At 42.9% G+C, this 27560-nt stretch overlaps 1 protein-coding gene across 3 annotated transcripts in view; it reads left to right on the plus strand.

The window, feature by feature from the left end:
• The window catches only part of LOC105030506 (netrin-G1), a 78756-nt gene that overhangs the window by 22018 nt on the left and 29178 nt on the right, over nucleotides 1–27560 (plus strand). For all 3 annotated transcript variants that reach the window (XM_010904400.4, XM_010904401.4, XM_020044713.3), the window contains exon 3: nucleotides 11723–12366. In XM_010904400.4, coding sequence (XP_010902702.1) covers nucleotides 11723–12366 — 644 coding nt within the window. The remainder of the gene's footprint in view (nucleotides 1–11722; nucleotides 12367–27560) is intronic.

Below are 27560 nucleotides of genomic sequence, written 5' to 3' on the forward strand. Positions count from 1 at the left end.
AGAGAGAGCAGAACAGAAATTAAATGATCAAAACAAACTTTTATTTGTGCAATCTGTACGGTGAAATGCTCCGTAGCCCGACCAGAAGGGAACGGTGTGTTTTCAGAGAAGCTTGGCCATTGGCATTGGGGTGATCATGTGACCAACGCAGTGGCAAAGGGTTCGCATAACAATGAAAACTGAAACAAGATTATACTGAACCCATAATGCACTGAGCTTGTGGTTTCCAGCCCACCTGCCGTCCGCTGGGAAACTGGGTCTTCTTGGCAATAGCTCACAGCGTGGCCTCTAGTGGGCTGCACTGAAGGTGTCTCCTGACATCCTGGGGACCATGAAAAATATTGACTTGAGTTCAATCTATGATCTGGGCTTTGGGTCTAGATGATCTGTCAGACAAACCGATTGGTTGAACTGCCTGTGCCCATCTATTATACCGGTCTGTCATTGGCTTGTGAATTTATCACTCCGGCCACATCCAATGTGTAACAGGAAGCACATAGACACATGCATATACACACACACACACACACACACACACACAGATTTCACATACACACAGCTATTGAACACAGCCCTTCATTTTGTCGTGGTTAAAGTCGTTTTTTTATGCCAGACCAAATCTAACATACACACCTATGAAAATGTATATCAGGAATCGTGGTCAATACCTGAACTTTTGAATCACCCAAATGTTCTCCCTATTAAGAGCTGGTAGATGACAAAATGGAATATTACCAACTGAACGAGAATTGTTGCAGAATGAATCAGTGGATTTTACTTTTACAGGTCAGCTTTTTCCAATTCATTAAAGATTAACAATGTGATTAATGTGATCAAAAACTAAAATATTTCCAGTCGTTCTAGTCAGTGTTTGCCTCTTGATCTTTTGAAATATTAACATTATACTTACATAATGTTTTGGATTCAGCACGTAACCACAAAACAAAGGAATTATGAGCATACTCTGTTATGTATGATTACTTTCCATGGAGGACATTTTGCATACTCGCTATTTACTTTTGAGTCCCACATTTACAGATGAACTGACAATTTGGCATGTTTTGGCGTGATTAGTTATAGCTACGGTGCCAAATGTTTTTGTTTGAAAAAATGCATCTGGACACAATACCAGCTTGTTCCATTTCACTTGACTGCCAGTTTTTGATCTTCTGGCATTATTTGAGCAGTCTAAAGCATGAGAGTAATACGGGAGCTACAGGAATACTACAGTGCTGAGGAGGAGGACTCATGGTCAGGACAACAAGCTGTTCTGAAGAGAAGTCTTCTGGCACCCAGAGCTGCCGAGGCTTTCCCCAAGTGGGTACCTCACGGAAGAAAGGAGGACAAGTCCAATGGCTTCAAGATCAGGCTGTCTCCCAGACAAGCCCACGACATTATCGTGCTCGATAACATTTTAAACATTTAAATAGCTTGCAGTGGGAAACGAACCCACAACCCTTGAACCAACTGAAATACACAGGATCCATCAACACCTGCCGTCTACCTCTCAAGCCATGATCTGACCCTCTAAATCTTCAGATGATGCAAGATAAAAAAACGTTGCCTCTGTCATGATGTTGGTGATCAATGGTTTCTTGAACTTGAAGCATTTCAGATCCATTGAGAAAGTGCTGTGGAAATTTCAATAAATTCAGTCAATCTAACAATTGACAAAATAAAAACTTGAAAATATCGAGAAGGAAGGACTGGGGCAGTGGTTTAACCCTTTGGCGCGTACGATCACACTGGTGTGATCAATCTAGAGTGGTCCCTGGAGCGTACGATCACACCGGTGTGATTAGAACGTCATGTTTAGAACGCACCATTAGCATACCTAGCTACAAGTAACGTAACAATGGCTGGTAAAACCGCGCTATTATTTACTCACATTTAGCTCAAACAGTGTTTATAACTTTATTTCCTGATTGTAATTGTTTCAAGACCATACTATGATATTAACCAGGTAGAAAGCATTCAAATCGGGACAAGAAGTGTTAGTTACGTACCAACAGACAGCCAACACTAATGCACAAAAACGAATTATATTAGCGACTACTACCGATCAAAACCATTGCAAAAACTTTCTAGAAGTTACGTTCCCCGTTGTATGCATTTTATATAGTTTATTCATTTTCACTGCACTGAATAACTGGTCACGATTTGTTAGCTAGCAGGCAGCTGACGTTTGCTAGCGGTTAGCTGACGTTTTCTAGCTAGCTACAGTAATAAATCAACCAACTTTTGCAGCTCTTAGAATTCGAGTCAACGAGAGAAGCTTGCAATGCAATGCATGTAGTGTTCCTTACCTAGCAAGGTGACTGTTCAAATGCTGGCATGAGTTCAAATGCTGGAGAGTACTGAAGTCACGTGCAAAAAAACTCATGCTGGGGGGTCGGTAAGGAATATTTGAAACTCACGCGTGAAAAGGTTAAAAACAAAGACATCTATCAAACAAAGAAACCACAAGCAGTCGGCTTAAGCACTTTCCACTTGTGTGAGGCATAATAACTAAGTTCTACCTACCTCTGAAGTCACACGATGTGTACCCAGCATTAAACAGTCATTTGTTCTTGTACTATAATTTCTGGCTTTTGACCTTGATAAGGGACGTCAGATATGGTGGTAGTTTCTGCAAGAGGGCTTTGCACATGATCAATGTAGCATGTTGTTCATTTACATAAATTGCTTTGAGAAATGATTCAGACCCCTTCACATGAGCTTCACAGGTTGCCACTATAACAGGGAAAGACCTCCAAGGCCAAGAATGGTCCGCTGTCATGAGCCACGTTATTTATGTGTTTTCCGAGTTAACACTGGCCAGATTTACCACCGTCACATTTGGTCAGCTGGTGAGATTAACTCAGCGTGGTCTAATAGACCTGACAATAAGCTATTAGCGGACATGATTCACATCACCTTTCAGGATTCGAGGGTCTCTCCCTGGATCCTTTGTCTCCCTCCACATTCTCTCGCTCTCTTTACAAACCTGTCCCGCCTTCCGCGATCTCGTTCTCCGGGAAGACTTTTAATTGGACGAGTGTAGCCCTGCTGGCTTCGGAGGGATGAAGACACAATTAGCTGCGATCTGTTGTGACCCTCCACTCTTCTGATCTAGTCATTGGGTCGGTGGCAGTATGTGGCCAGCAGCTCTGCCAGGTCAGTAGCTTTCGGAGTTTAGGGTGATCATTTATGATCGGCTCTGAGGTAGATCGGTACAGAGCCCAGGTGGATTCTTTGATCGGCTCTTCAGGTGGTGGAGATGTCAGACGTATTAATAGGCATCACTTTGAGATCTCTCTCTTTCTCCCTTCATCCCTGTATTTTTCTCCCTCCCTCCCATCTCCCCCTCCTCATTTTTGGCAGTAAGTGAAGGGTAGTACAGAAAAACATGTGTTTTTTCTATTTCCTCCTTGAGTTTTGTATCTTACTGCCTGTGAGTGGGACGACCGGAGAGCCATATTGATCTTTATGCTTTGTTGTTAAATAACTGCTACAGCAACCAAACAACAGGCCCTGACCTTTGTCTTGACATCCATCGATCCTCCACCATCGTGCCATTGTATTAGGTAATTGATTGGTGTGTCAGTGTGTGTGTGTGTGTGTGTGTGGTGTGTGCGTGCCTATGCTCCTGTATTAGGATGTCACAGTACAACAGAGGCCACCCACCCATTTTGAAATCGATCGTATGTGTCTTGATTTAACAACTGTTTCTTCAGTCTGCAGTCTACCTTTACTGACTGGTTAAGTCATACAGTGCAGTAAGCAATACTAAATAACTTAAATGCGAAGTGTGTGGGAGTTTCTACAGCACCATGTGAGGCAGAGAGGAACAGTCTAAATATATAGTGCCTTTGATGTTCAGACCCCTTCACTTTCTCCATATTTTGTTGGTTTTACATACTAAATGTATCATTAATTTACAATTTTTGTCATAAATCTACACCATAAAATGTTTTTTTTTCTCACATTTTTGCCAATTTATTAGAAACAAAACACTAAAAGTATTATGACCCTTTATTCAGTAATTTGCAAATGCACATTTGGCAGCAATCACAGCTTCAAGCCATTTTGGTTATGCCGCTATCCGCTTTGCAGACCTGGGGCCTCATTCACCAGTATCTTTCTAAGTTTTTTCTTAAATTTGTTCTTCAGAAAGGTTCTAATAAAAGTCAACATCAGATTCATGACATGCCCTTTAACCGCAGAACCGGTCGCACCTTTGTTCTTATAAGGATGAATCCCATGTTCTCATAAATTGAAAGCGCATGGCCAGTTGTTCCTAATTAGCATAAATGGGCATGATTCTGCAGGGCCATGTGCGCACACAGAAGTCACACACAGAGTCTCAAATCGCATACTTGCATACTATATTGTATGCCAGATTTGTATGTGAGAAGATTAATATGTGCCAAACCATAGTATGCTGAAAATAGAATACCAAAAGTTCCCGGATGGTCTACTATTTTTGGTGGATTTTCGAAGTACGCATTCGTGCATGTTTTTTTTGGGTAATATAGACCACAACTGTTTGTGGTCACTTGATGAAAAAGCCAGTTATCATTACCTATATTAATAATAATCAATAATAATTCACGTGTGAAAGATAAACGACACATTTTGTGCCATGAAATTAAACTGCTTTTGCAGTGTTAAGTTCGTCTTCAGTCTCGTTAGCATGGGCTCAACTCTTATCACTATTCTGAGTAGTAAGATGCTAGTATTTTCTGTTTGTAAACTATTAAAACGTCCACAGGCAAAAGCCGCACAGTTCATAGATGTTAATTGTGGTGGTAGTAAACTTCATAAGAAACATTAGTCAGTTTAACACAAAGCTCAGTGGTGTCTAGCTAAATATTCAAACTTGGCATGATGTTAAGGCACAAAAATTTTATTTTAAGACAATTTTATGAAGAAGTAGTATAGAACTGTAGAACTGAAGAAAACGCAATAACTAATAGTTTGTCACAAACATGTCAGCACTCAAATGTGTGTAAGTGAGCTCTAGAGTGCGCATGGATATTGTTCGTACCGGTTCTAACCGAAGAACAAATTTCAAATAGGAAAGCATTGGTGAATGGCAGAAGGGTTTTAACAAGGAATTTCTTCTCAAGAATCTTTGGTGAATGAGGCCCCTGGATTTGGCCGGTTTCTCCCGTTCTTCCTTATAGTACCTCTCAATTTCCGTCGTATGGGGTGGGAGGTGTTGGTGAACTGTGACCTTCAGGTCACCCCAAAGAAGTTCAATGGGGTTCAATATCAACAGATAGACTCTGAAGCTCTATTAGAGTCCTTGACCAAGGCCCTTCTTGCCACATTATTTAGTTTGGCCTGGACAGATTTAGGAAGAGTCTTGGTTGTTCCAAACGTTCATTTCACAAGGATATTCTCCTGGGAACTTTAAATGTATTTTTTTTAGTCTTCCCCATGTATATTTTCTGAGACACAATTCTTGGATGTCCACAGAGATTTCCTTCGTCTTCATGGCTTGGTTTTTTATCGGAGTCACACTGTGAACTGTGGGACCTTCATAGAGACAAGTGTGTGCCTTTCTAAATCATGTCCAATCAGGAACGAAGAGGAGCTGCCCCTCTCTACCTTCAGGCAATATTCAAACCCTACATCCTTACAAATCTAGATACTCTTTTCAAAGAGTATCTAAAATTTCTCCACAGCCCCCATCCCACATCCCACTGCTTTTCATAACCTAATGCTTGAAATTTAAATTATTTTTTAATCTTCCTTCCAAACCCTGACTTTGTTGATAACTACTTTATTGAGTGAGGAGTGCTTACTACACTGCTCAAAACAATTAAGAGAACACAATCATCACTGTATAACACCAAGTCAATTAAACTTCAGGGATATCAATCTGTCCAGCTGGGAAGCATAAGCGATTGTGAATCAGTGTCACCTGTTTTGATGCAAATGAAAGTGACAACAGGTGCACTGGGGAGGCAATAGCAAGACAACCCCTGAAAAAGGGAATTGTTTTGTAGGTGGTGTCCACAGACAATTAGTCACTCCTTATACTTCCTGACCGATTATTTTCTAGTTTTGCATTTTGCTAGTGTCCTTGTCACTACTGGTAACATGAGGCAGTACCTGCAGCCCATTCAGGTTGCACAGGTAGTCCAGCTCCTCCGGGATGACACATCCATATGTGCCGTCGCAAGAAGGTTTGCTGTGTCTCCCAGTACAGTCTCAAGAGCATGGAGGAGATGCCAGGAGATGGGCTGTTACACGAGGAGAACTGGACAGGGCCATAGAAGGGCATCAACCCAGCAGCAGGACCGGTATCTGCTCCTTTGTGCAAGGAGGAACAGGAGGAGCACTGCTAGAGTCCTACGAAATGACCTCCAGAGGGCTACTGGTGTGCATGTTTCTGACCAAACTGTCAGAAACAAACATAACGTTAACTGGGAGATCCCCCAGGACAGCATCAGCTATCTTATCAGGAGATGTTGTCAAGATTGCATACAGGCACATGGGGGCCATACACATTTATGAGTCACATTATGAGTTGGAACATCCTGTGATTTCAATTGTTTACTTCTGAGTTTGAATCCAGCCCTCAATTGGTTGGTGATTTTGGTTTCCATTGTCCGTTGTACAGTAAAGATTTTGATCTTTAATATATTTCGTTCATCGATAACAGACGTGTGATTTGAGTTTTCCCTTCATTTCTTTGAACAGTGCATTATGTGCCTGGGCGGTTCTGTTCGGCAAACTGAGGGTGAATTCACTGACTGTACGTCACTTTGAACAGGAGTGTCTGCTGAATGACTTAAAGGCCAAATGGAAAAGGAAAGAGGGAATGCAAATTGTTTGACAAATTTGAGAGTTGTACCGTTTTTTGTTAGATTTTTTTCCCAAACACAGGTGGGGTCGTAGTCATTCAAATGAGTCATCCCAATGTTAAACAGGGACAAAGTAAAGTTGTTTTTTCATTGTATCTGTGAATAAGGCTTGGCGAAGCAGCAGTTATGTGAATCCCCCCTCCAACACACACACACACACACAGTTTAAGTCTCAGAACAGAACAGTGTCTGGCCGTGACATCAAATGAAACACAAATAGAAGATTAGTTTCAAGCTGACATAATAGAAGCTCTCTCTCAAGTCTTGCTTCATCCCTCTGTCCCCTCTCTCACTCTCACTCTCTCTTCCTTCTCTCTCTTTTCTATCTCTCTATCAGCCTAGCTTCATCCCGCTGTCATTTCGCTCCCCCTCTCTCTCCGTCTCCTCCTCTCTTTGTTCTGTCTCTCTCCAAGTCTTGCTGTGTCCCGCTGTCCTCACTATCCACCACGCCTTCTCTCCCCTCGTGTGGTTTCTCATCCTCTGCCTACCTGTCTTCTCTATATCTCCCTCCCCCATCTCCCCCCTCATACTCACTCTTTATCTCTCTCTTTCTTCCTCCATGTCGCCCCCTTGCCTCTCTCTGTTCACCACCTCTACTCTCTGAGCAGACCATTAGAGGCAACTGGAAGAGGACAGGCAGGAACATAAGGGGAGAATAATGACAGTCTAACCACTTCAGGGGGGCAAATGGTCTGACATGATTCACCACAATGTATTGCACCTCTGGTATCTTACCGCCTTCTAAGGTCCCTGAATAGAAACCTACCCGAACATTTCCCCTATTATTTCCATGGAACCATCCCTCCCTCCCATACGTGCCCCTCTGAAACCCTCGCTAACTACAGATGCCATATGTTCCTGTGTTTGCACAAGGTTGCAGGAATATAATCCCACCGCGACAGGATATGTGACTTCATAAAGTTTTACATATTAATACATACCGGATCAAGGCACTGAATTCCGTGACTGAAAAGTTAACATATGCGTTGTGTTAACTTATGTTAACGATTCTTAACTATTTTAAGATTCATTTTGCAGGTGAGCACCAATCCGATAGAGGTATGTCCGAAACTGTCTAAACATACAGGATCAGGTATCGGCGACAGCAAGTTTATGCCAGATCATCAATTGTCTTAACAATGTGCAGTACAGTTTTTCCTTTTCAGTTCCATGTTTAATTGACGAGCCTCATAAGTCTCCTGGAGTGCCTAAAGTAAATTTTGTGTCACTTTGATCAGGATGAGATTGGACGACAATGTTTGTCATGTTGACTAGTTTTCACTGCGGTAGTATTTGTCCAGTATGTATCCACTTCCCCTTTCCCTCCACACTACTATACAGTAAATGCACAAATGCCTTACTCTACGCGGAGGGTCCTTGGAGGGGATTTGAACGTATTTTGTTATGATTTGATGTTGTAATTATTTTTTTCTGTTTAAAATATTGCATGACATTTATGTATGACGTTTGAACGAATTATTGCTATAACACGTTGACAAAATGAAAAGGGCTGAATCGGATCTGCACTCGGCATCGGCAGATTCTCCAAGTTCAGTACTTAGAATCCCTATCGATAATGAGAAATTGGTATCAGAGCGCATCCCTAGAATTATGCATAGGTCATTTTGCATTTTGATATGGAGCTGTAGGACCTACAGTATGTAAGCTTTCCCCCGAAATTATATTACAATGAAACTGCCTTTAGTTTAATTGTGCATAAATGCAGACTACAAAATTGACCAAGTTTTCCTTAAAATGCAGGAAAAAATGACGTTTTGTTTAATTATTTAAAATAAGAGAGTTGTCCATTTGACCACAGCATACTGTCCTTACCCATACATGGTATATAAACATGGGAAGCTAGCGAGTTGAGCGCATATGGCGCACATATCATCCACGGGAAGCTAGCGAGTTGAGCGCATATGGCGCACATATCATTCATGGGAAGCTAGCGAGTTGAGCGCATACGGTGCACATATTATGTGCGCTATTTTCCCGCCACTGTTGTAGGACTACTTGACGTTGGTATGACAGGAAAATGACCTTTGGCCTGAGTCTGCCTGTGTGACGGAGAAGCACTGTCAGCAGCATTCTTAACAGGCCGTTATGGTGCTGCACTTGGCAGCATCTGCTTCAGGATACCGTTGTTGTTTTTCTCGTACTTTCTCCGCTACACCTTTACGTCCCACAAAATTCCGATCTTCCTGGGAAAATGTGCACATAATGAGCGACTGCTGGGCAGCCCACGTTAGTTTGGTTGGCCCAGCCAACCGGGAAAAGTCCCGAACCTCCCGATGGCCAGTCCGCCCCTGTCCACGTGGTGGAAGACTTAACAGTTTAGAAGCCTTCTTTATTACACGTTGAAAATAATGGAAGTTAGCATTTCCTGCATCAACAGGATGATCAAATTACGACATGGTATATGTACCCAACTTGTACATCCGTTCTATCCTGCAATCATTCTTCCATCCCTCCCTCCCTCCATCCCTCCCTCCCTCCCTCCATCCATCCCTCTCCGTCCCACCTAATCCCAGGGTACCACAGTGGCCAATGAGCCTTGAGTTAAACAGGAAGTCTGGTTTGAATCCATTGGATGTATCACAACCTCATAATCACTCTGCGGCAATAAGTGCTAAAAAACTGTTTGAATTTTAAATAACTAGCATTAGATTTCTGACATGATTACAGGCTAACTAGACATTTTATAGGTCGTCAAAATCTAATCTGCAGCTGGCCTCTGTTAAATAGAGGTGAGATGAATGTCAATGTGTGTGTGTGTGTTTAAAAGAAACACACACACACAAACAGTGGTGAGAAGGCACTGTGGAGGAGTTCAAGGCAGACCAGTGCCCATGCCGTGCTTTCAAACAGGCATTGAGGAGTCCTCGTCCATCGACAATAAAGGACCCGTAGGAATATCAATGACACACTGCAACGTGTTTAGCAGAGGGTCTGGAGTGGTGGCAGGAATTCATCTGAGATGCAACAGGTTTAAACCTTCTGACCCTGGCAGTCTGGCTGGCGCATGAATGGGTGCACCTACAATGTCTGCCTTGAATCGTCATGCAGTGATTTTCACGGTCATTTGGAACGTTCCATCAGATGATTGGGGGTAACAATGTCATGATGATGTGGAGCTGTCGGATTATATTAATAAAGGGGAGGGATCAAAGTATTAAAATGAAGGGGCTAGGTCGAAGTATGATAATGAGGACTAAGAGTCAGTGTATTGTGTTGAAGGGGAGGGGTCCTTTGGACATCGTACAAACTTTAAATACTATGAATAGTATTTCAGTTACCATGAAATGCTTTTCAGATGGGCAGTAGTTTTGGTTGTTTTTTAAAGACATTGGATTTTATTTATTTAGAAGGTTTTGAAACATCTGGAAAGCAAATACACAAATGCATGAACTAAAACACATTCCACATTTAAGCCAGTTATTTGAATTTTTGCTGTTGTTAATGAAACCATGTATGAAAAATAAAATAAAAATTATATAGAAACATTTCTACATACACTAATCTATTTGAACCATAGGCTAGTAAAATACTATAATCAGGTGGCTGATGTACAGATAGGTCCTGAAAAGATTTGACACTGGCAAGTCTCAATGCAAGTAAAACAGGCCATACTTAGGCTGCAAAAACATCCATCAGAGAGATAGCAGGAACATTAGGAGTGGCTGAATCAACTGGTGAGCTCTGCAACACAAAAAGCCCTGGATGTCCATGGGAGACAACAGGGGTGGATGATTGTAGGATCCTTTCCATGGTAAAGAGAAACCCCTTCACAACATCCAGCCAAGTAAACAACACTCTCCAGGAGGTAGGCATGTCATTATCCAAGTCTACCATAAGGAGAAGGCTACATGAGAGCAAACACAGAGGGTTCACCACAAGGTGCAAACCCTTCATAAGCCTCAAGAAGAGAAAGGCCAGATTAGACTTTGCCAAAAAACATCTAAAAAACCAGCCCAGTTCTGGAACAGCTTTCTTTGGACAGATGAAACTAAGCTCAACCTGTGCCAGAATGATGGGAAGAAAAAAGTATGTAGAAGGCTTGGAACGGCTCATGATCAAAATTATACCACATCATCTGTAAAACACGATGGAGGCATTGTGATGGCATGGGCATGCATGGTTTCCAATGTGACAGAAGACAGAAGCAGCCGGACAGAAGCAGCTAAATCCATTGGACGGTGCTTCACTTTACAGATGTACAATGACCCAAAACATACTGTGAAAGCAACCCAGGAGATTTTTAAGGCTAATAATCGTATTATATATATTTGATTATTCTGCAATGGCTGAGTCAGTCACCTGATCTCAACCCGATCGAGCATGCATTTTACCTGCTGAAGACAAAACTTATGGCAGATAGACCCATGTACAAACAACAACTGAAGACAGCTGCAGTTAAGGCCTGGCAAAGCATCACAAAGGAGGAAACCTTTGTTTGGTGATGTCCATGCGTAACAGACTTCAAGCAGTCATTGCCTGCAAAAGATTCTCAACAAAGTATTTAAAATGAACGTTTTATTTATGATTGTGTTCATTTGTCTGAAATAAGGGGACTGTGTATGAAAATGGTTGCAGTTCCTAAAGATATTAAGATATTTTTGTTCAACCCCTTGAATTAAAGATGAAAGTCTGCGCTTCAATTGCATCTCAGATGTTTCTTTTAAAATCCATTGTGGTGGTGTACAGAATCAAAATTATGAGAATTGTGTCAGTGCCCAAATATTTCCAGATCTAATGTCTGGGAATAAATATTCTAATCAGGCAGTAATTTTAAATTGCCTATTCAATGAAACGCGATCTAATTACTGTAAAATAAAGTGCATCCTTTTCTTTGTTTCCAACAGGAAAATCCTTACATGTGCAACAATGAGTGTGATGCCACCACAGAAGAACTTGCGCACCCCCCTGAGCTAATGTTTGATTTCGAGGGCCGCAACCCCACAACCTTCTGGCAGTCGACGTCCTGGAAGAAGTTCCCCAAACCCCTGGAGGTCAACGTCACGCTATCCTGGAACAAGACCATCGAGCTGACTGATGACATCATCCTCACCTTTGAGTCTGGACGGCCTGAACAGATGCTCCTGGAGAAGTCTTTAGACTACGGTAAAACCTGGACCCCCTACCAGTTCTACGCCACCGACTGTCTCGACGCCTTCAACATGGACCCCAAAACAGTCAACGAGCTGACCCAGCGAACGCTCCTTGACATCATCTGCACAGAGGACTACTCCCGGGGCTACGTGTGGAAGTACGATAAAACCGTCCGCTTCGAGATCAAGGACCGGTTTGCGCTGTTTGCTGGGCCGCGGCTGCACAACATGGCGTCGTTGTACGGCCAACTGGATACCACCAGGAACCTCCGGGACTTCTTCACGGTGACAGACCTGAGGATACGGCTGCTGAAACCAGCCACCGGGTCCACCATAGTAGACGAAAACAACTTGTCCCGGTACTTCTATGCCATCTCCGACATCAAGGTGCAGGGCAGGTGAGGACATTTTTTTTTGGCGTTTTCTTTTTTTTTCTAGTGTCTTCCAAGAGGTGTGGCATTTGGCCAGTAACTAGAACAGTTGCTGGGTCGAAGCCTCGAGTGACAAATACATTGTTGTGGTCCTGAGTAAGGCACCTCGACCTAAATTGTGATGAATGTTGCTCTGGCTAATAACGTTTGATCAATGTCTAAAATGAGTTGGACTGTACAATGCACCTATTTGCCTTGTGAGGGATACTGGTTTAATTGTGTAGTACTTTATTATAACAGTTTTGTTCCATTTTTACGGTGCAGGGAACTTGAGGTGCTGAAGCCCAATGAAATTACTTGTTATTTGTGAGAACTTATAACTATTTTTTTTTTTAATATTGTTTGACAGGACATTTTCGCAAAGCAGATTTAATAAGGATTCTAATGTTGGGAAATTCTACCAAAAAACATCATACTTTATTAGACTTACAAACCTGTACAAAATTATTAGGAAAGATCCGTGTTAATATCCCACATCTGTACTACTTATCCTACGTCATAGATGATTGCAAAGTAGCGTTCGCCCAAGCCCAAATATGACAAGACCCCAACACAAGGGCTGGTTTTAACATGCTCTATGCCCTACCCTGAATCACCTGGGACAGTTTTTAGAGCCCCGGATGCTGTGTTACATTCTAATTAAAACGCCTTCTTAGCAGCAGCCCGACTAATTATCAAGTGCACATCCAAAACAACACTGTCGTCACGACAGTATGTAGTCTGTGGTCAGAAGCACTGCTGTTATGTAGAGGAGTAAGGTGTGTGATTTGGAATGCAGACCACATTTGACCTCTGTTTTTTGGTAGGGACAGCCAGGATAGGGACCCCCCCCCCCCCCCCGGCGAGCGTTAATGTCTGATTAAACATCCTGGTCACTGTTTCCTCAGAATGAACCCAACCGGTTGGATGCGTGGGGAACATCACAGACACGTCCCCGTAGATCCATAATGATTTGACAGTCATAACGACACGGCGCAGCTGGTCTTAGCATGCCACCGAGGCGTGTGTGTTTGTGTGCGCGTGAGGCGGCTCGGCTAATATGTGAGTCGCTTAGGCTCAGTAATGGCTGGTCAAAATGTGCCTGGTGGGGTTGGAACTGTCAGTCAGCTTGGAGTGGAGCAATGGAACAATTAGAATGCTGGGTAATTAGGAGGAGCCAAGTCAGGCCATTAAGACGGTTGATATCTCATTGAATAGTTACCACACGTACAGAGGGACCCGTCAGGGAGCCAGGAAGTCAAGAGGATGGGTCATGTCTGGCTTAATCTCCAGGGTTGTGGGTTTGATTCCCACAGTGGACGAGTATAAACACTTATGAACTCACTATTAAGACGTTGTGGATAAGAGTCTGTTTAAAAGGGATCCGAATGAGCTCAGATTAAGAGACAGCATTTCTGTTACAGAGACAAGGAGACAGTGTTATCAGAACAGAAAGACAACATTCCTAACAGAGAAAACAAGAAACCACCTTCTTATAATAGAGAGACCAGAAAACAACATAATCAGACCAGATAGACCAGCACACAAAATCAACAGAACAGAGAGACCAGGAGACAACATTAGTAGAACCGAGAGACCTGGAGACAAAATTAGTAGAACAGAGAGACCAGGAGACAACATTAGTAGAACCGAGAGACCAGTAGACAACATAAGTAGAACAGAGAGACCAGTAGACAACATTAGTAGAACCGAGAGACCAGTAGACAACATTTGTAGAACCGAGAGACCAGTAGGCAACATTAGTAGAACAGAGAGACCAGTAGACAACATTAGTAGAACAGAGAGACCAGGAGACAACATTAGTAGAACAGAGAGACCAGTAGACAACATTAGTAGAACAGAGAGACCAGGAGACAACATTTGCAGAACCGAGGCGTTAGGTAGAATGTGCTCCAGGGCTCAGCTGTTAGGTAACTGTTGTAACGCCACGTTTAATTGGCTTTGCATGCTAGTGTCTGTTGTTTGAGAGATGCTGTAAATAGCTTCGAATTTGAGCTAATGCCGGCTGAGAACGCTTGAGAACCCTGTGCACTTGTATCATGTAAACATCTCCTTCTCAGACACTAAAATTCATATTCAGAATGTGCCGGTAAACAAACATTGCTGGGCTGTAAATTGCAGACCCTCCCCCGGCCCCGTCTCCTGCCGATATCTCATTCTGCCGTTCATTAGATGACACGGCTAAGGTGCAATCTAAAAAAAATAAAAAAATAAAAGTATTTTCCGCAATTTTCCATCCCAGCCCTCGGGTATCAAACTCAATTTTCTACCCAAAGTTTACTGTGAAAAAAAGAGAAAGTAAACATACAGGATTTCTGACCACGGGTAAAGCCACAACAAAGATGAAAGGTGGAGGAAGGCAGGAGTGAGAGAGTTGACGGTTGAGGGAGCGCGTGCCTAGAGCCGTGAGAGACAAAGTGAAGGGTGAAAATGGCTTGATATAGAGCAGGCAAAGAGAAGGGATGAGCATAGAGAGACAGAGAAGGAGGAGAGTCTAGCGAAAGGGAGGAAAGAGTTTGAGCGTGGAGGTGAAATGTAGAATAGTGGCACGGGAGAATGATGAGACTCGTTCCACAAACCTCAGCGGCCCTCTGGTTACGTAGAGCCAATTAGGGGAAAAACGTTATTGCATGTAGAATCTGCTGCACTGTGAGTTATTGAATGTCTATTGTATTCAGAGAACTTTGAGAACATTATCCAGTGTGAGGAGATTTTAGGTTTTTTTTTACAATCAGAGAAAAATGCTATTTAGAACCAAGCCAACCTTCTTCACAAAGTTTTACGTGGATAGTTTTACAGGATCTCTCAAGGGTTCTCCCACAGTAATAGCAAAGTATTGGCTCGCTGAACTATTTTTCATCTGATTGTATTCTTGTATTGAAACAGCTTGCTAACTCCATCAGTGGGTATCGTAAACCAAGAGTCATGAGAACAGTGACTGCTTTGGGATAACAGAGTATTGCGCTGGGAGGTAGATAGTTTGCAATTCTATCCTCAAGGTTTTACAAATGTGCCGTGTGATGTCCTGGTAAAGCATCCTATTATGAACTAGTCTCGGAGTTTTGGAGAATGACCAGACATGCCCTTTGTCAGTGGGCCCTTTCAAGACAAGAAGAGTGTGGGTAACTTCGAGTCCTTCAGAGGTCCTCTACCTGCTTCCTCTCTCCTTCTCATCCTTCCTGGCGTAATGTGACAGCTTCCATATGGTTCTTGCCTAAAAACTATTACAGACATTGAATAATTAATACAATTTATTTCACAGCCAGCAAGAATCTATTTGTGAGTAGTGACATGTTTTTAATATATATTAATATATATATATTAATATATATTAAAAACACAGACAGGGGGCCATTTGAGATGAGACTTGAGACATGTAGTCGAACATGAACCATTTCAACACATCACTCATTACTGCTGTCTAATTTTGATCCATGCCCAATCGTTGATTAAGAGAGAACTTTTATGGCCTAGCTGTGTTGCTGTGTGTCTGTGTTGCTGTGTGTCTGTGTTGCTGTGTGTCTGTGTTGCTGTGTGTCTGTGTTGCTGTGTCTGTGTGCGCTTGTCTGTGTGTTATAGTGTTTAGGTGTGTGTGTATGTATGTGTGTACAGACTGAGCAATGCCTGTTCAGTCAAAATTCCTTAAGTTTGGCAATATGGGCTAAAGTCTCTCTAAGTGTCTCTCTCTTTAAATAATTTCTTCACATTGCCAAAGTAAGTCAAAATAAAAATAGAGATCGTTAATGAAAAGGTGGAGGTGACATTTAAAAGGTAATCGTCATTCCCAAGTTTTAAAAGGAAAAAGCTCTGCTTTGAGAGCTGTAGGCTACGTATACGGTGTTGTAAAAATGCACACAAAAATGTAAATGAGTGAGGACAAATATTGGTTAGGTTCACAATGCATTTTGTGTTCCACTGGTTGAGTTTCGTCACGGGAACGGCTCACCAATCTCGCTGCCGTGTTTGGACATTGCAATATTTCAACTAAAAGATACAGGACTTTATCAATGCTTGATTTGATTTTATATGATTTTCCCTCTCTGTATTCCTCTTTCTCTGTCAGTTTCTCTGTCTCTCTCCCTTTCACCCCAGTCTCATTCATATACAGGAATAACATATATCCAACACCTGCTGGATGCTATTCGCTCCAGCTCTATTTTCTCTCCCTAATCAATTTAGAAGTGTGGATGGATGAATTATTTAAACACTGCTCCTTAGCCTGTTCTGCTGGGTTTATGCTGTTTTTTCAATGAATAACCTTTCAAAAGTAAACTCCTGTGAGATCAAAGTCAACGGTTGGTGTTACGGTAATATTCACATCAATCTGTTACAGTTTTTTTTTTCCACAGTGTAAGTAAACCAATAAAAAATTGCAATGTTTGCTGGGGTAAAACCATATTGTAATTTCTTATCTTGCACCTGTATGTCACTACCCATTGAATCATTTCTTCTCTCTAAAAAAATAGCACATTTCCTATTAATATTTTTGACCTGTTTTGAACTGCATTCACTCTGTGTGGTTAAATGTTTTGCTGTAGGGTAAAAGGCTTTTAATTGCAATTAAATGCATTACAGCCAAAACGTAAATCTGCTGTACATCTCCGACAGTTAAACATGTTTTAGGTTACATCAGGCATCTATCCCATCGACGGACGTCCAATCAGAAAGTTTAATCTGCCCTTTCCCAAATAGCCATGGATGAAGATAGGGAATCGTCCAGTGATTGCTTCTACCCGCCGTTCTGGCCCTGCCCTCCCTCACCGACGCCGGCCGACCACACCTGGCCCTGCCCTCCCTCCCCCACCGACGCCCACCGACCACACCTGGCCCCGCCCTCCCTCACCAACTCACCCGTCATCCACACCTGACCCCGTCCTCCCTCAACGACACCCGTCATCCTCACCTGGCCCCGTCCTCCCTCACCACACCCGTCATCCACACCTGGCCTCGGCCTCCCTCACCGACTCACCCGCCATCCACACCTGGCCCCGCCCTCCCTCACCGACTCACCCTCCATCCACACCAGGCCCCGCCCTCCCACACCGACTCACCCTCCATCCACACCTGGCCCCGCCCTCCCTCACCGACTCACCCTCCATCCACGCCAGGCCCCGCCCTCCCTCACCGACTCACCCTCCATCCACGCCAGGCCCCGCCCTCTCTCCCATCACTAGAGTCGTCAATATCATCTCACTTACAAATAAATAAGTCTTGACTTAATGTGTCATTCCTTTTATTTTCAATATAATAATAATATATACACAGCTCCGGAAAAAATTAAGAGACCCATGCAACTTTTTCTTTCCTTTCCAAAAAAGTTGAAAAGGTTTTACAAAAAAGTTGAAGCGTTCAATTTGCAGTGGTCTCCTAATTTTAACCCTTATGTTCCTCACTCAAAACCTTCCTTTTCAACATTTTTGGTAAGATGCAGAAAACGTTTTCCCAAACCGGAGACTTGAACGATACGGGAGGGTCCTCAAAAAAGAGGTACAGTGGTCTCTTCATTTTTTCCAGAGCTGTATATATATTTATTTCTTTTTTTTTTAAGGACAGGTGGGGGGGGCCCAATTGGTGCCCCCCTGCAGCTGGTGCCCTAGGTGACCACCTTGGTTGCCTATGCCTAGAAACGCTCCTGCCTTCACCTCTTTCCTGTTTGAACAAATGTTGCCATTTAAATTACAGTTTGTAAAAACCATGCTTCTCTCTCTATCTATCCATCCATCCATCTAGCTTTCTATCTATCTGTTTAGATTTCTATCTATCTATCTATTTAGCTTTCTATCTATCTACCTATCTATCTATCTCTCTGTCTTTCTCCCACTCACTCTTCTCTGTCTGTCTCTCTCTCTCTCTATCCCTTTCCTCTCCATCTAAAAATGCCTCTGACTTCAAAGAGAACATTAAGAAATGTTGATGAGCTCTTAACCACAGCTCCTCAGTGACAAATTAAGCATTGCACTCTAAGGGACCTCTCTTTTACACCTGAGGGAATTTTCGGTCACAGATCAAACACACATGCAGGGTGTTCTCTTTTCTCAGATCTTCAACTGGAGCCTTGACTTCCATTTCAACTCATCCTGTTCTTAGAAATGGCAATGAAGGTTGGGATAGAAACAGGCTGGGATATCCAGGTGTTCTTGATGAATGAGAAGTAAGAAAAATTAGAACCCTAACCCAGATAGTTTTGATATAACACACATATATATATGGGGGAACAAGTATTTGATAACCTGCAAAATAATGTTTCCCACTTACAAAGCATGTAGAAGTCTGTAATTTATCATAGGTATTCTTTAACTGTGACTGAATCAAAAACAAAAATCCAGAAAATCACATTGTATGATATTTAAGTAATTAATTAGCATTTTAATGCATTTTATTGCATCACAGATGTATTTGATATATCAGAAAAGCAGAACTTAATATTTGGTACAGAAACCTTCTATTGCAATTACAGAGATCATACGTTTCCTGTAGTTCTTGACCAGGTTTGTACACACTGCAGCACGGATTTTGGCATACAGACCTTCTCCAGATCCTTCAGGTTTTGGGGCTGTCGCTGGACAATACGGACTTTCAGCTCCCTCCAAAGTTTTTCTATTGAGTTCAGGTCTGGAGACTGGCTAGGCCACTCAGGATCTTGAGATGCTTCTTACGGAGCCACTCCTTAGTTGCCCTGGCTGTGTGTTTCGGGTCGTTGTCATGCTGGAAGACCCAGCCACGACCCATCTTCAATCCTGTTACTGAAGGAAGGAGGTTGTTGGTCAAGATCTTGCGATACATGGCCCCATCCATCCTCCCCTCAAAACGGTGCAGTTGTCCTGTCCCCTTTGCAGAAAAGCATCCCCAAAGAATGATGTTTCCACCTCCATGCTTCACGGTTGGGATGGTGTTCTTGGGGTTGTACTCATCCTTCTTCTTCCTCCAAACACGGCGAGTGGAGTATAGACCAAAAAGGTCTATTTTTGTCTCATCAGACCACATGATCTTCTCCCATTCCTCCTCTGGATCATCCAGATGGTCATTGGCAAACTTCAGACGGGCCTGGACATGCACTGGCTTGAGCAGGGGGACCTTGCGTGCGCTGCAGGATTTTAATCCATGACGGCGTAGTGTGTCATTGACCAGGTCCTGCCGTGTAGTTCTGGGCTGATCCCTCACCTTCCTCATGATCATTGATGCCCCACGATGTGTGATCTTGCATGGAGCCCCAGACCGAGGGAGATTGACCGTCATCTTGAACTTCTTCCATTTTCTAATAATTGTTGCCTTCCCACCAAGCTGCACCAAGCTGCTTGCCTATTGTCCTGTAGTCCATCCCAGCCTTATGCAGGTCTACAATTTGATCCCTGATGTCCTTACACAGCTCTCTGGTTGTGGCCATTGTGGAGGGGTTGGAGTCTGTTTGATTGAGTGTGTGGACAGGTATATGTTATACAGGTAACGAGTTCAAACAGGTGCAGTTAATACAGGTAATGAGTGGAGAACAGGAGGGCTTCTTAAAGAAGAACTAACAGGTCTGTGAGAGCCGGAATTCTTACTGGTTGGTAGGTGATCAAATACTTATGTCATGCAATAAAAGGCAAATTAATTATTTAAAAATCATACAATGTGATTTTCTGGATTTGTGTTTTAGATTCCGTCTCTCACAGTTGAAGTGTACCTATGATAAAAATTACAGACCTCTACATGCTTTGTAAGTAGGAACACCTGCAAATTCGGTCACTAAATGTGTCACCCCTCAAAAAAAATCTATGAACGAAAAAACTGAGTATTTAAGGGATAAGAAGTCTTATGATGGTCCTCCCTGACAGATTTTGGTTCATTCTTCATGCATCATCCACTTTAGTTTCATGTATACAGTATTTGGCAGACCCAGTTGCCCATTGTTTTTGGCTGGATTTATCAACTTAGAAGTGACGATAGTTGTCAAGGCACAGTTGGCAGGGACGAAGACTGCTCCACTGGCTGACGTTTGCCATATGCCAAAGCTGTCAGATCTCAACCCATTTTCAGCACTCATGAGTGCTTCTGGAGTAGGGCCTGACAGGGTTTTATACCACCATCAACATATCAGCCAGTGAATTCATGATTGTGGAAGAGTCACTAGCAACCCTCCGATAGATTTTCAGAGTCAACCTACAGTATGTAGAGGCTGTTCCAAAAACCTATTGTTATACTTAATGAACTGTATTCCTAAACCCTGGATGTGCCCATAGCAGACACTCTTATCTAGTGCAATGTAATGGAGTGCATGATGATCAAAAATCTGACATTTTCACACTGGTCCCCTGAGGGAATTGAACCCACAACCCAGGTGTCTTACCTGGATAACATCTAGTTCTTTAGAACAAAATTGCAAGAATCAAGTAACCTTGAAAGTGACCTCATTCTTTATACTCTAAGCTAATTGCTGCTTTAAAAAAATATAAGACAGGAAAACATAGCAACCCATTGCCTCCCACGTGTCATCCCACACACTAACAAATAGATCAGACATATGGCTGTCGTCTTTCTCCCTCACTCTCTCTCTTCTCTAAACACTCTTTTCTCTCTCTCCCTCAACTGTTTTATGCCGCACCATGTAAGTTGAGCCGGCTAAGAAGAGTGAATGTCTCTTACTGAGTGAGTGACCGACTGACTTCCCCTTGTTAAATAGCGTAGTGGTTAGAGAAGCGGACTTGTGAATTATAGGTCCTGGGTTTGGATCTCCTCGCAGGCGGAGCGAAGTACGCCTTGTGAATTATTCTGTATTGATGAAACCTTCGCTGGCTGAAACCTAAAATTGTATATGGTTATTTTGCGACTGTTTCTGGCATGGAAAAGTTAATCTTCAGTCTTGCTAGCAATTGCTCAATTCTTATGATTATTCCTAGGAAGTTAGTAGATACTAGTAAGCCTATTACTGGCTAATAAGCTGTTAAAACTGCCAGTGGCAAAAGCTAACAGCTCATAGACGCTATTTCTGGTGGAGGTAAACTTAAAAATCATTAGTTGGTTTAACACAATGCTCAATAGTATTTGGCGACTGGTGGAATGCGTAATGCAGTGGTGTTATGGTTAAAGACAGTGCCTCTCACGTGGAAGGCTCAAGTTCAAATTTATTGTGAACAACAACATTTATTTATTTTCTTTCCACGATTCTCTCATTGTTTCACTTGATGAAAAAGTTAGTTATCGTCACCTTTCTTGATAGCGATTGTATCAATGTCATTCATGAATGAAAGAAAAAAGTACTTTGTTTTGCCATGAAAGAAAAAAATACATTCTTATGCCATGAAATTAAATAGCTTTGGCAGTTGCTAAATTCTTATGACTATTCCAGTAAGTTAGTAGATACTGGTAAAGCTTATTACTGGCTAATACGCTGTTCAAACGGCCAGTGGCAAAAGAGGATTTGTTCAGGATAGATAGGCTGTATTGACACGCGTTGGGCGTATGGCGTAGTGATTAGCAACACAGCCTTTCACGCGGGCGACTCGGGTTCGAATGATACTTTCTGTTGGGGTCCGGCTGAACTAGGCTTGCCTGGTTTTCTCTATCGCTATTTCTCTCTCTACCTTTGACCTCTGTCTCTCCCACTCTCTTTGACCTCACCGACTTCTCCGAGGCACTGGCCTGGTGAATCATAGCCGGACTATGAACTATGACCGGTGACATGTATGGTCCGGCGTTGTCCCCCTGACCCCGGCAACCATACGGTGGAGAGGGTGTTGGTTTCAGTAGTCCCCGCCCACCTCCCCCCAACTTTGTTGTCTTTCCAATGACGCAGAACAAAAAAATGCGTCTGTATTAAATGATTAGCCTCCCTCGTAAAAGAGAAACAATCAAAACAATGACTTGTTGATTGGCTGCCTGAGAGGGAGGGTAACATTCAAATAACGTATACCCATACACACACACACACACACACACACACGCCTTCACTTTCAGTACACACACACCTACCCATACACACACACACACACGCACAAGAAAACACATTACAACCGTTCTGCATGACTGTTTAGCAGTTGTTCATTTCCTACCTGATGCATAGTCACATGTCGCTGTTTTCTGCCAATCATACATCGGTACACAAACACGCTCACACATACCCATCTCTGATGTTTAATTAGTCCTCATTAAGGTCTTTTGCTTTTCCTCCTAAATCAGGCATGGGAGACGCAGGAAAACACACCAACATAAACTCTCCCTAGAGGCCAAACAAGGGATAAACAGGATTATTAACACACTCACACACAGACACCCACACACACACACACAGACACCCTCCCACACACACACACACACACACACACACACACAGAGGGAGACCAACTGCTTGTACAGATGTCAGATCCTGATTTGATCCTTGGTTCCTTGGTTGTGTTCCTGCAGTGTGAAACACAAGTGCTTGAACTTAGATAAGATAACCTACAGTGCAATGCATGAGTGTTTATTACAGTGGTTTATTCATATAGCCAGCTTGACTTGCTTTGACACTTCTTTGGTCTTGGTGTTGTCAGACAGCAGTAACAGACTCCAAATGCAAATGCAAAGTCTGGAATCAAGACTAGGTATTGACAGCTCTCTTGTGCATACAGTAATGACACAATCAAATGCACCAGCCACCAGCTTTGAAACCAATTGTCCTAATACGTTTGGTACCATTAAGTAAATGTTTGTACCAGTTATTTTGCAACTGGTTAATCCGATTGTATTATTTCAAATCCAAGGTGCTTGTATACAGAGCTAAAATATCTAAACTTGTGTCACCGTCCAAATCCCCAAATATTTATGGACTGCACTTTTTGGCTAGTGGCTTCTCTGAGTTAAAGCTAGGCTTGCCATTTACGTGTCATTACCAGTCAAATGTTTTGACGCACTAGCAATTTAGAGTTCTTAAGTCACTGCCGGCTAAGACTATCTAAAATACCTTTATTTAAGGAAATGCAAAAAAAACATATTTTTTTCAAAGCGTGACTATATTTCTAAATTCATTTGGAGAACGGACATTTGAACGGGGTCATTCCACCAATTCAATGCCTCTCCAACCTGGTAACCTGATCTAAATTATTCCTGTATCGAGTGCTTCTCCTCCGGCCGGGATTGTTCCAGGCCCTGATCGAAGGAGGCAGGGCAGGGACAAATTAGCATATTATAATGCCTTCATCAATGAACACTCCTCTCATAATGCCTCCTGTCACTGAAACAAATCACAGCCGGGTGGGTCCGACCGTCCCTACCACGCAAATTCAACTTTCATTTCCCTTTATGGTAAAACTGGAACTACTGATGTGTTCCTGATACACACACAAACAGGCATGCACGAGCGCACAGTGGACACGTATGGACAGGAACACACAGTATTTCTCCGTGAATCGTGGAGGTGGGAATAAAGATGAGTGTGTGTGTGTGTGTCTGTGTGAGAGGTATTGAATTAGTAATACCCGCACGAATGGACGTCGAAATCGGCCCCGCCGCCTGGAGAAAAACAAGGTCTAATCGGACTCTCCAATTTCATGGTGACACAGAGAAACATAATGAGGAGAGGGTCTCAACAAATGCCTGTTGTCCTCGTAACAAATTGGCCCTGTCACAGAGACGCGCAAAAAGTCAATGTCCTCAGCCTCCATTAACGAAAACTGAAAATGAACTCCCTTGTACGAAATAACACACATCCCATTTTTCCTCTTTCATGATTATCTTCGCTGACAGACACTTCCTTCATTTGTATTTGTTCACGCCACTTTTTGTCCACTCCCAGTTCCGTGATGTCAGATTCCCGTTCCTGGCTTTGCCCCGTTGCAACAACCCTGCAGCAAGTGCTGGACTGTCAAGGATTGAGACGCGCTTCCTCCACAATTTCCAGAAAAATCTGTTTGTTTCTAACCCTGTTCAACCTAGCCAGAAAATGTTTGCCAGCCCATGTATGTAGATATGATCAAACACTTGTGTGATTGGCAGGGTACTGACCCCAACTATAGACCTAGGTTAGGTGTATATCTCATAATTTGGCATCTCTACTGAAGACATCCAGCTGTCCTGTATATCAATAATTAATGTGCATTCAGGAACTTACTTTTGCCCAATCAGCAACAAGTATTCATCAAAATGTTGTTACAATGAATAAATAATAGCAAAATAAATCTATAATGTAATCAAAATAATAATGAAATAGAAGGACTACCTAACTTTATAGAAAGAGTGTGCCCAAGGTTTAAAGGTCAAATGGAAAGAGGATGCACAGGTTGTATATACGTACTTCCCCCTTTTCAAATGATCAGGGGATTAATTTTTACAGAAATACATTTTTATAAAAACATATTTAAGAAAAAAGACCAATCTAGTCACCGTTGGATATATTAGTGATGCGAGGTGAATTCCAGTGATCGAATTACCTCTCAGCCTCCATCTCACGGATCAATCCTTCATACGGTTTGTCCAGCCTTGACTCAAACGGTGCCATCACGGACATGGCCACGCCCTGATTTACTCATTCTCAAAAGACGAGACCGCATCAGGGCTGTTTCATGGCCTCTGGATTCACTCATTGATTTTCATTTTCACCGTGTCGGCTCGCGATCAGCATGTCACGCCACACTCAGAATGGAGAGGGCGTTTAGCTGCACGGCCGTGCGCTTTGAATGACAAAGACTCCATACCAAAGTGCTCAAATTGAAACAGAAATCAATAGCAAGAGGATGAAATTAAAAACGTAACTCGCGAGAGTGCTATGAATAAAACACAAACGGATAATGCCCGAAGCGGACAATAGAGGTATCCCCAGCCTGCTCTGTGAGGCAAACGTTGAGCTGCAGTCGTAAGCCGACATCCAGGCGACGTGGTGTAGCTAAAACACGGCACACACGATGTGTCATTGGCGAAGGCGGTAATGAGCCCACCGTGTCCCCACCTGCCACCCTATTTCCTACTAAGTGAACTACTTTTGGCCCAGGCCCATGGAGACCCGGGTGCCATTTGGGAGGCAACTGGTAGTCTCAGTCTACAAACACGCCTATGTGTGCCGCAGAATATAGCACGGATACCCCATTAAAATCACAGCGTGTCATTAGGATTCAGAGAACCACTGACAGAACATGATAGAATTCAAATAGGTTTATCAGTTCAAGACTGGATTAGTTCATATTATTTTGGGACAGAAAATCACACCTTTCTTCAGCTGTTTTATCCCCATCCTTTTTCAGTGGAAACCCTGAGAGCAACACGAGTCTGTGGTTTGTAGACTCTGGAGAAGTATTTGAATTAGAGAAATTAAAAGTGCAAAGGCACAAACATAATGACAGCACTGGACTTGACATTTCTCTGTTTGTATAAACACAAGTTTCCTACAAGTCCCTCCTATGCCTTACTGTCTCTCTCTGTCTCATCTGTCGTTTCGGTCTGTCTCTCAGTTCAAAGGCCTTTTTGGCAAAAATGATCATTTAAGAAAAAACAAAACAAAGATGAACTGTAAACATTATAGAAAATATATTTTGTGTGATACAAGATCAGGCTTTTCTCACTCCCTCTGTCTCTCTTTTTTCTATCTCTCTTTCTGTCTCTCTCTCTCAACCTCTCTGTTATTGTCCCTCTGTCGCTTTTTCTTCACCTCTATCCACCCTCTCCTCCTCCTCCTGTTCCTCCTCCCTCTCTTTCTTCTCCTGTTCCTCCTCCCTCTCTTTCTTCTCCTGTTCCTCCTCCCTCTCTTTCTCCTCCTGTTCCTCCTCCCTCTCTTTCTCCTCCTGTTCCTCCTCCCTCTCTTTCTCCTCCTGTTCCTCCTCCCTCTTTCTCCTCCTGTTCCTCCTCCCTCTCTTTCTCCTCCTGTTCCTCCTCCCTCTCTTTCTCCTCCTGTTCCTCCTCCCTCTTGTTCTCCTCCTGTTCCTCCTCCCTCCCTTTCCACTTGCAGTTCATATTCAGCGCGTGAATCTCTTCGTCTGGCGTAAAATACATCAAAGCGTCCCTGCTTCCCCCCGAAGGTGTGCAGGTCATCTCGTGTCGGACCCGTAGTAGCGGCAGGCATTGATCTCCCTGAACTTCAGTTGTCAGTACAGTTGTCAGTAGGCCAAGCAGCGTGGGCCAGGGTTTACCGCGTAGAAAAGGCCTTCATCTCCCCACGAACCAGTACGGGCTGAGGATGCATGTAATCTCCTGTTTAATGTGACCTATTGAATTAGCCGTAGTGTTTCGTGATCGGGGTTCTTAATGGTGCATTTCCATTGGCGGCACGGCAGCCGACAGCAGGGCAGATTGGAAGGAGGAAGGAAGTGCATTAGTGAATCCTACGTTTTGATTGGTCTGGCACGACGGCCAAATGGAAAAGGCCAGGTATAGAACCCACATCGGGGTGCGAACCGTGGTAATATCATGGCCTTTCTAATGCCAGCGTTGCAGGTTTGATCACCGCTAGGATGACATTAGAAGACAGTTTCGAAATGTGTGCTCTCACTACTTTGAATAAGAGCATCTGAAAATTGTGTCCGATGCAGCCTGATGGTTGAAGTGTAGGGCCAGTTAACACACTTATTTATACTGAATATAAAATCTGTAGTTGTGGCCTCACAGCGAGGTGCTTAACTCTAATTGCTCTGGTAAGTTTCTCTGGATAAGAGTGTCTGTTAAATGGCTAACATGCAGATTTATTTTAAAATCACTGTCAACAGTGCAGGGATTAATTCCAAAAGATGACCCTGGATGTTGGTCTGGTCTGTCATAGTTCAGGGATTCCCACTCATCTACTGCATCTTTGTTTTATCCCGAAAGTGGCCCACAAGATTGAATTAGTCAACTACTAAAGAACCTGAAAGCGTCCCACAAGATTTAATTAGTCAACTACTCATCAAGAACTCGAAAGTGGCCCACCAGATTAAATTAGTCAACTACTCATCAAGAACCCACAAGTGGCCCACCAGATTCAATTAGTCAACTACTCATCAAGAACCCGAAAGTGGCCCACCAGATTAAATAATTCAGCTACTTATCAAGAACCTGAAAGTGGCACCCCAGATTAAATTAGTCAACTACTCATCAAGAACCCAAAAGTGGCCCACCAGATAAAATAATTCAGCTACTTATCAAGAACCTGAAAGTGGCCCACAAGATTAAATTAGTCAACTACTCATCAAGATCCTGAAAGTGGCCCACAAGATTAAATTAGTCAACTACTCATCAACTTTGAT

This window comes from Esox lucius, chromosome 3, assembly GCF_011004845.1.
Source record: "Esox lucius isolate fEsoLuc1 chromosome 3, fEsoLuc1.pri, whole genome shotgun sequence".
Lineage (NCBI taxonomy): Eukaryota > Metazoa > Chordata > Actinopteri > Esociformes > Esocidae > Esox > Esox lucius.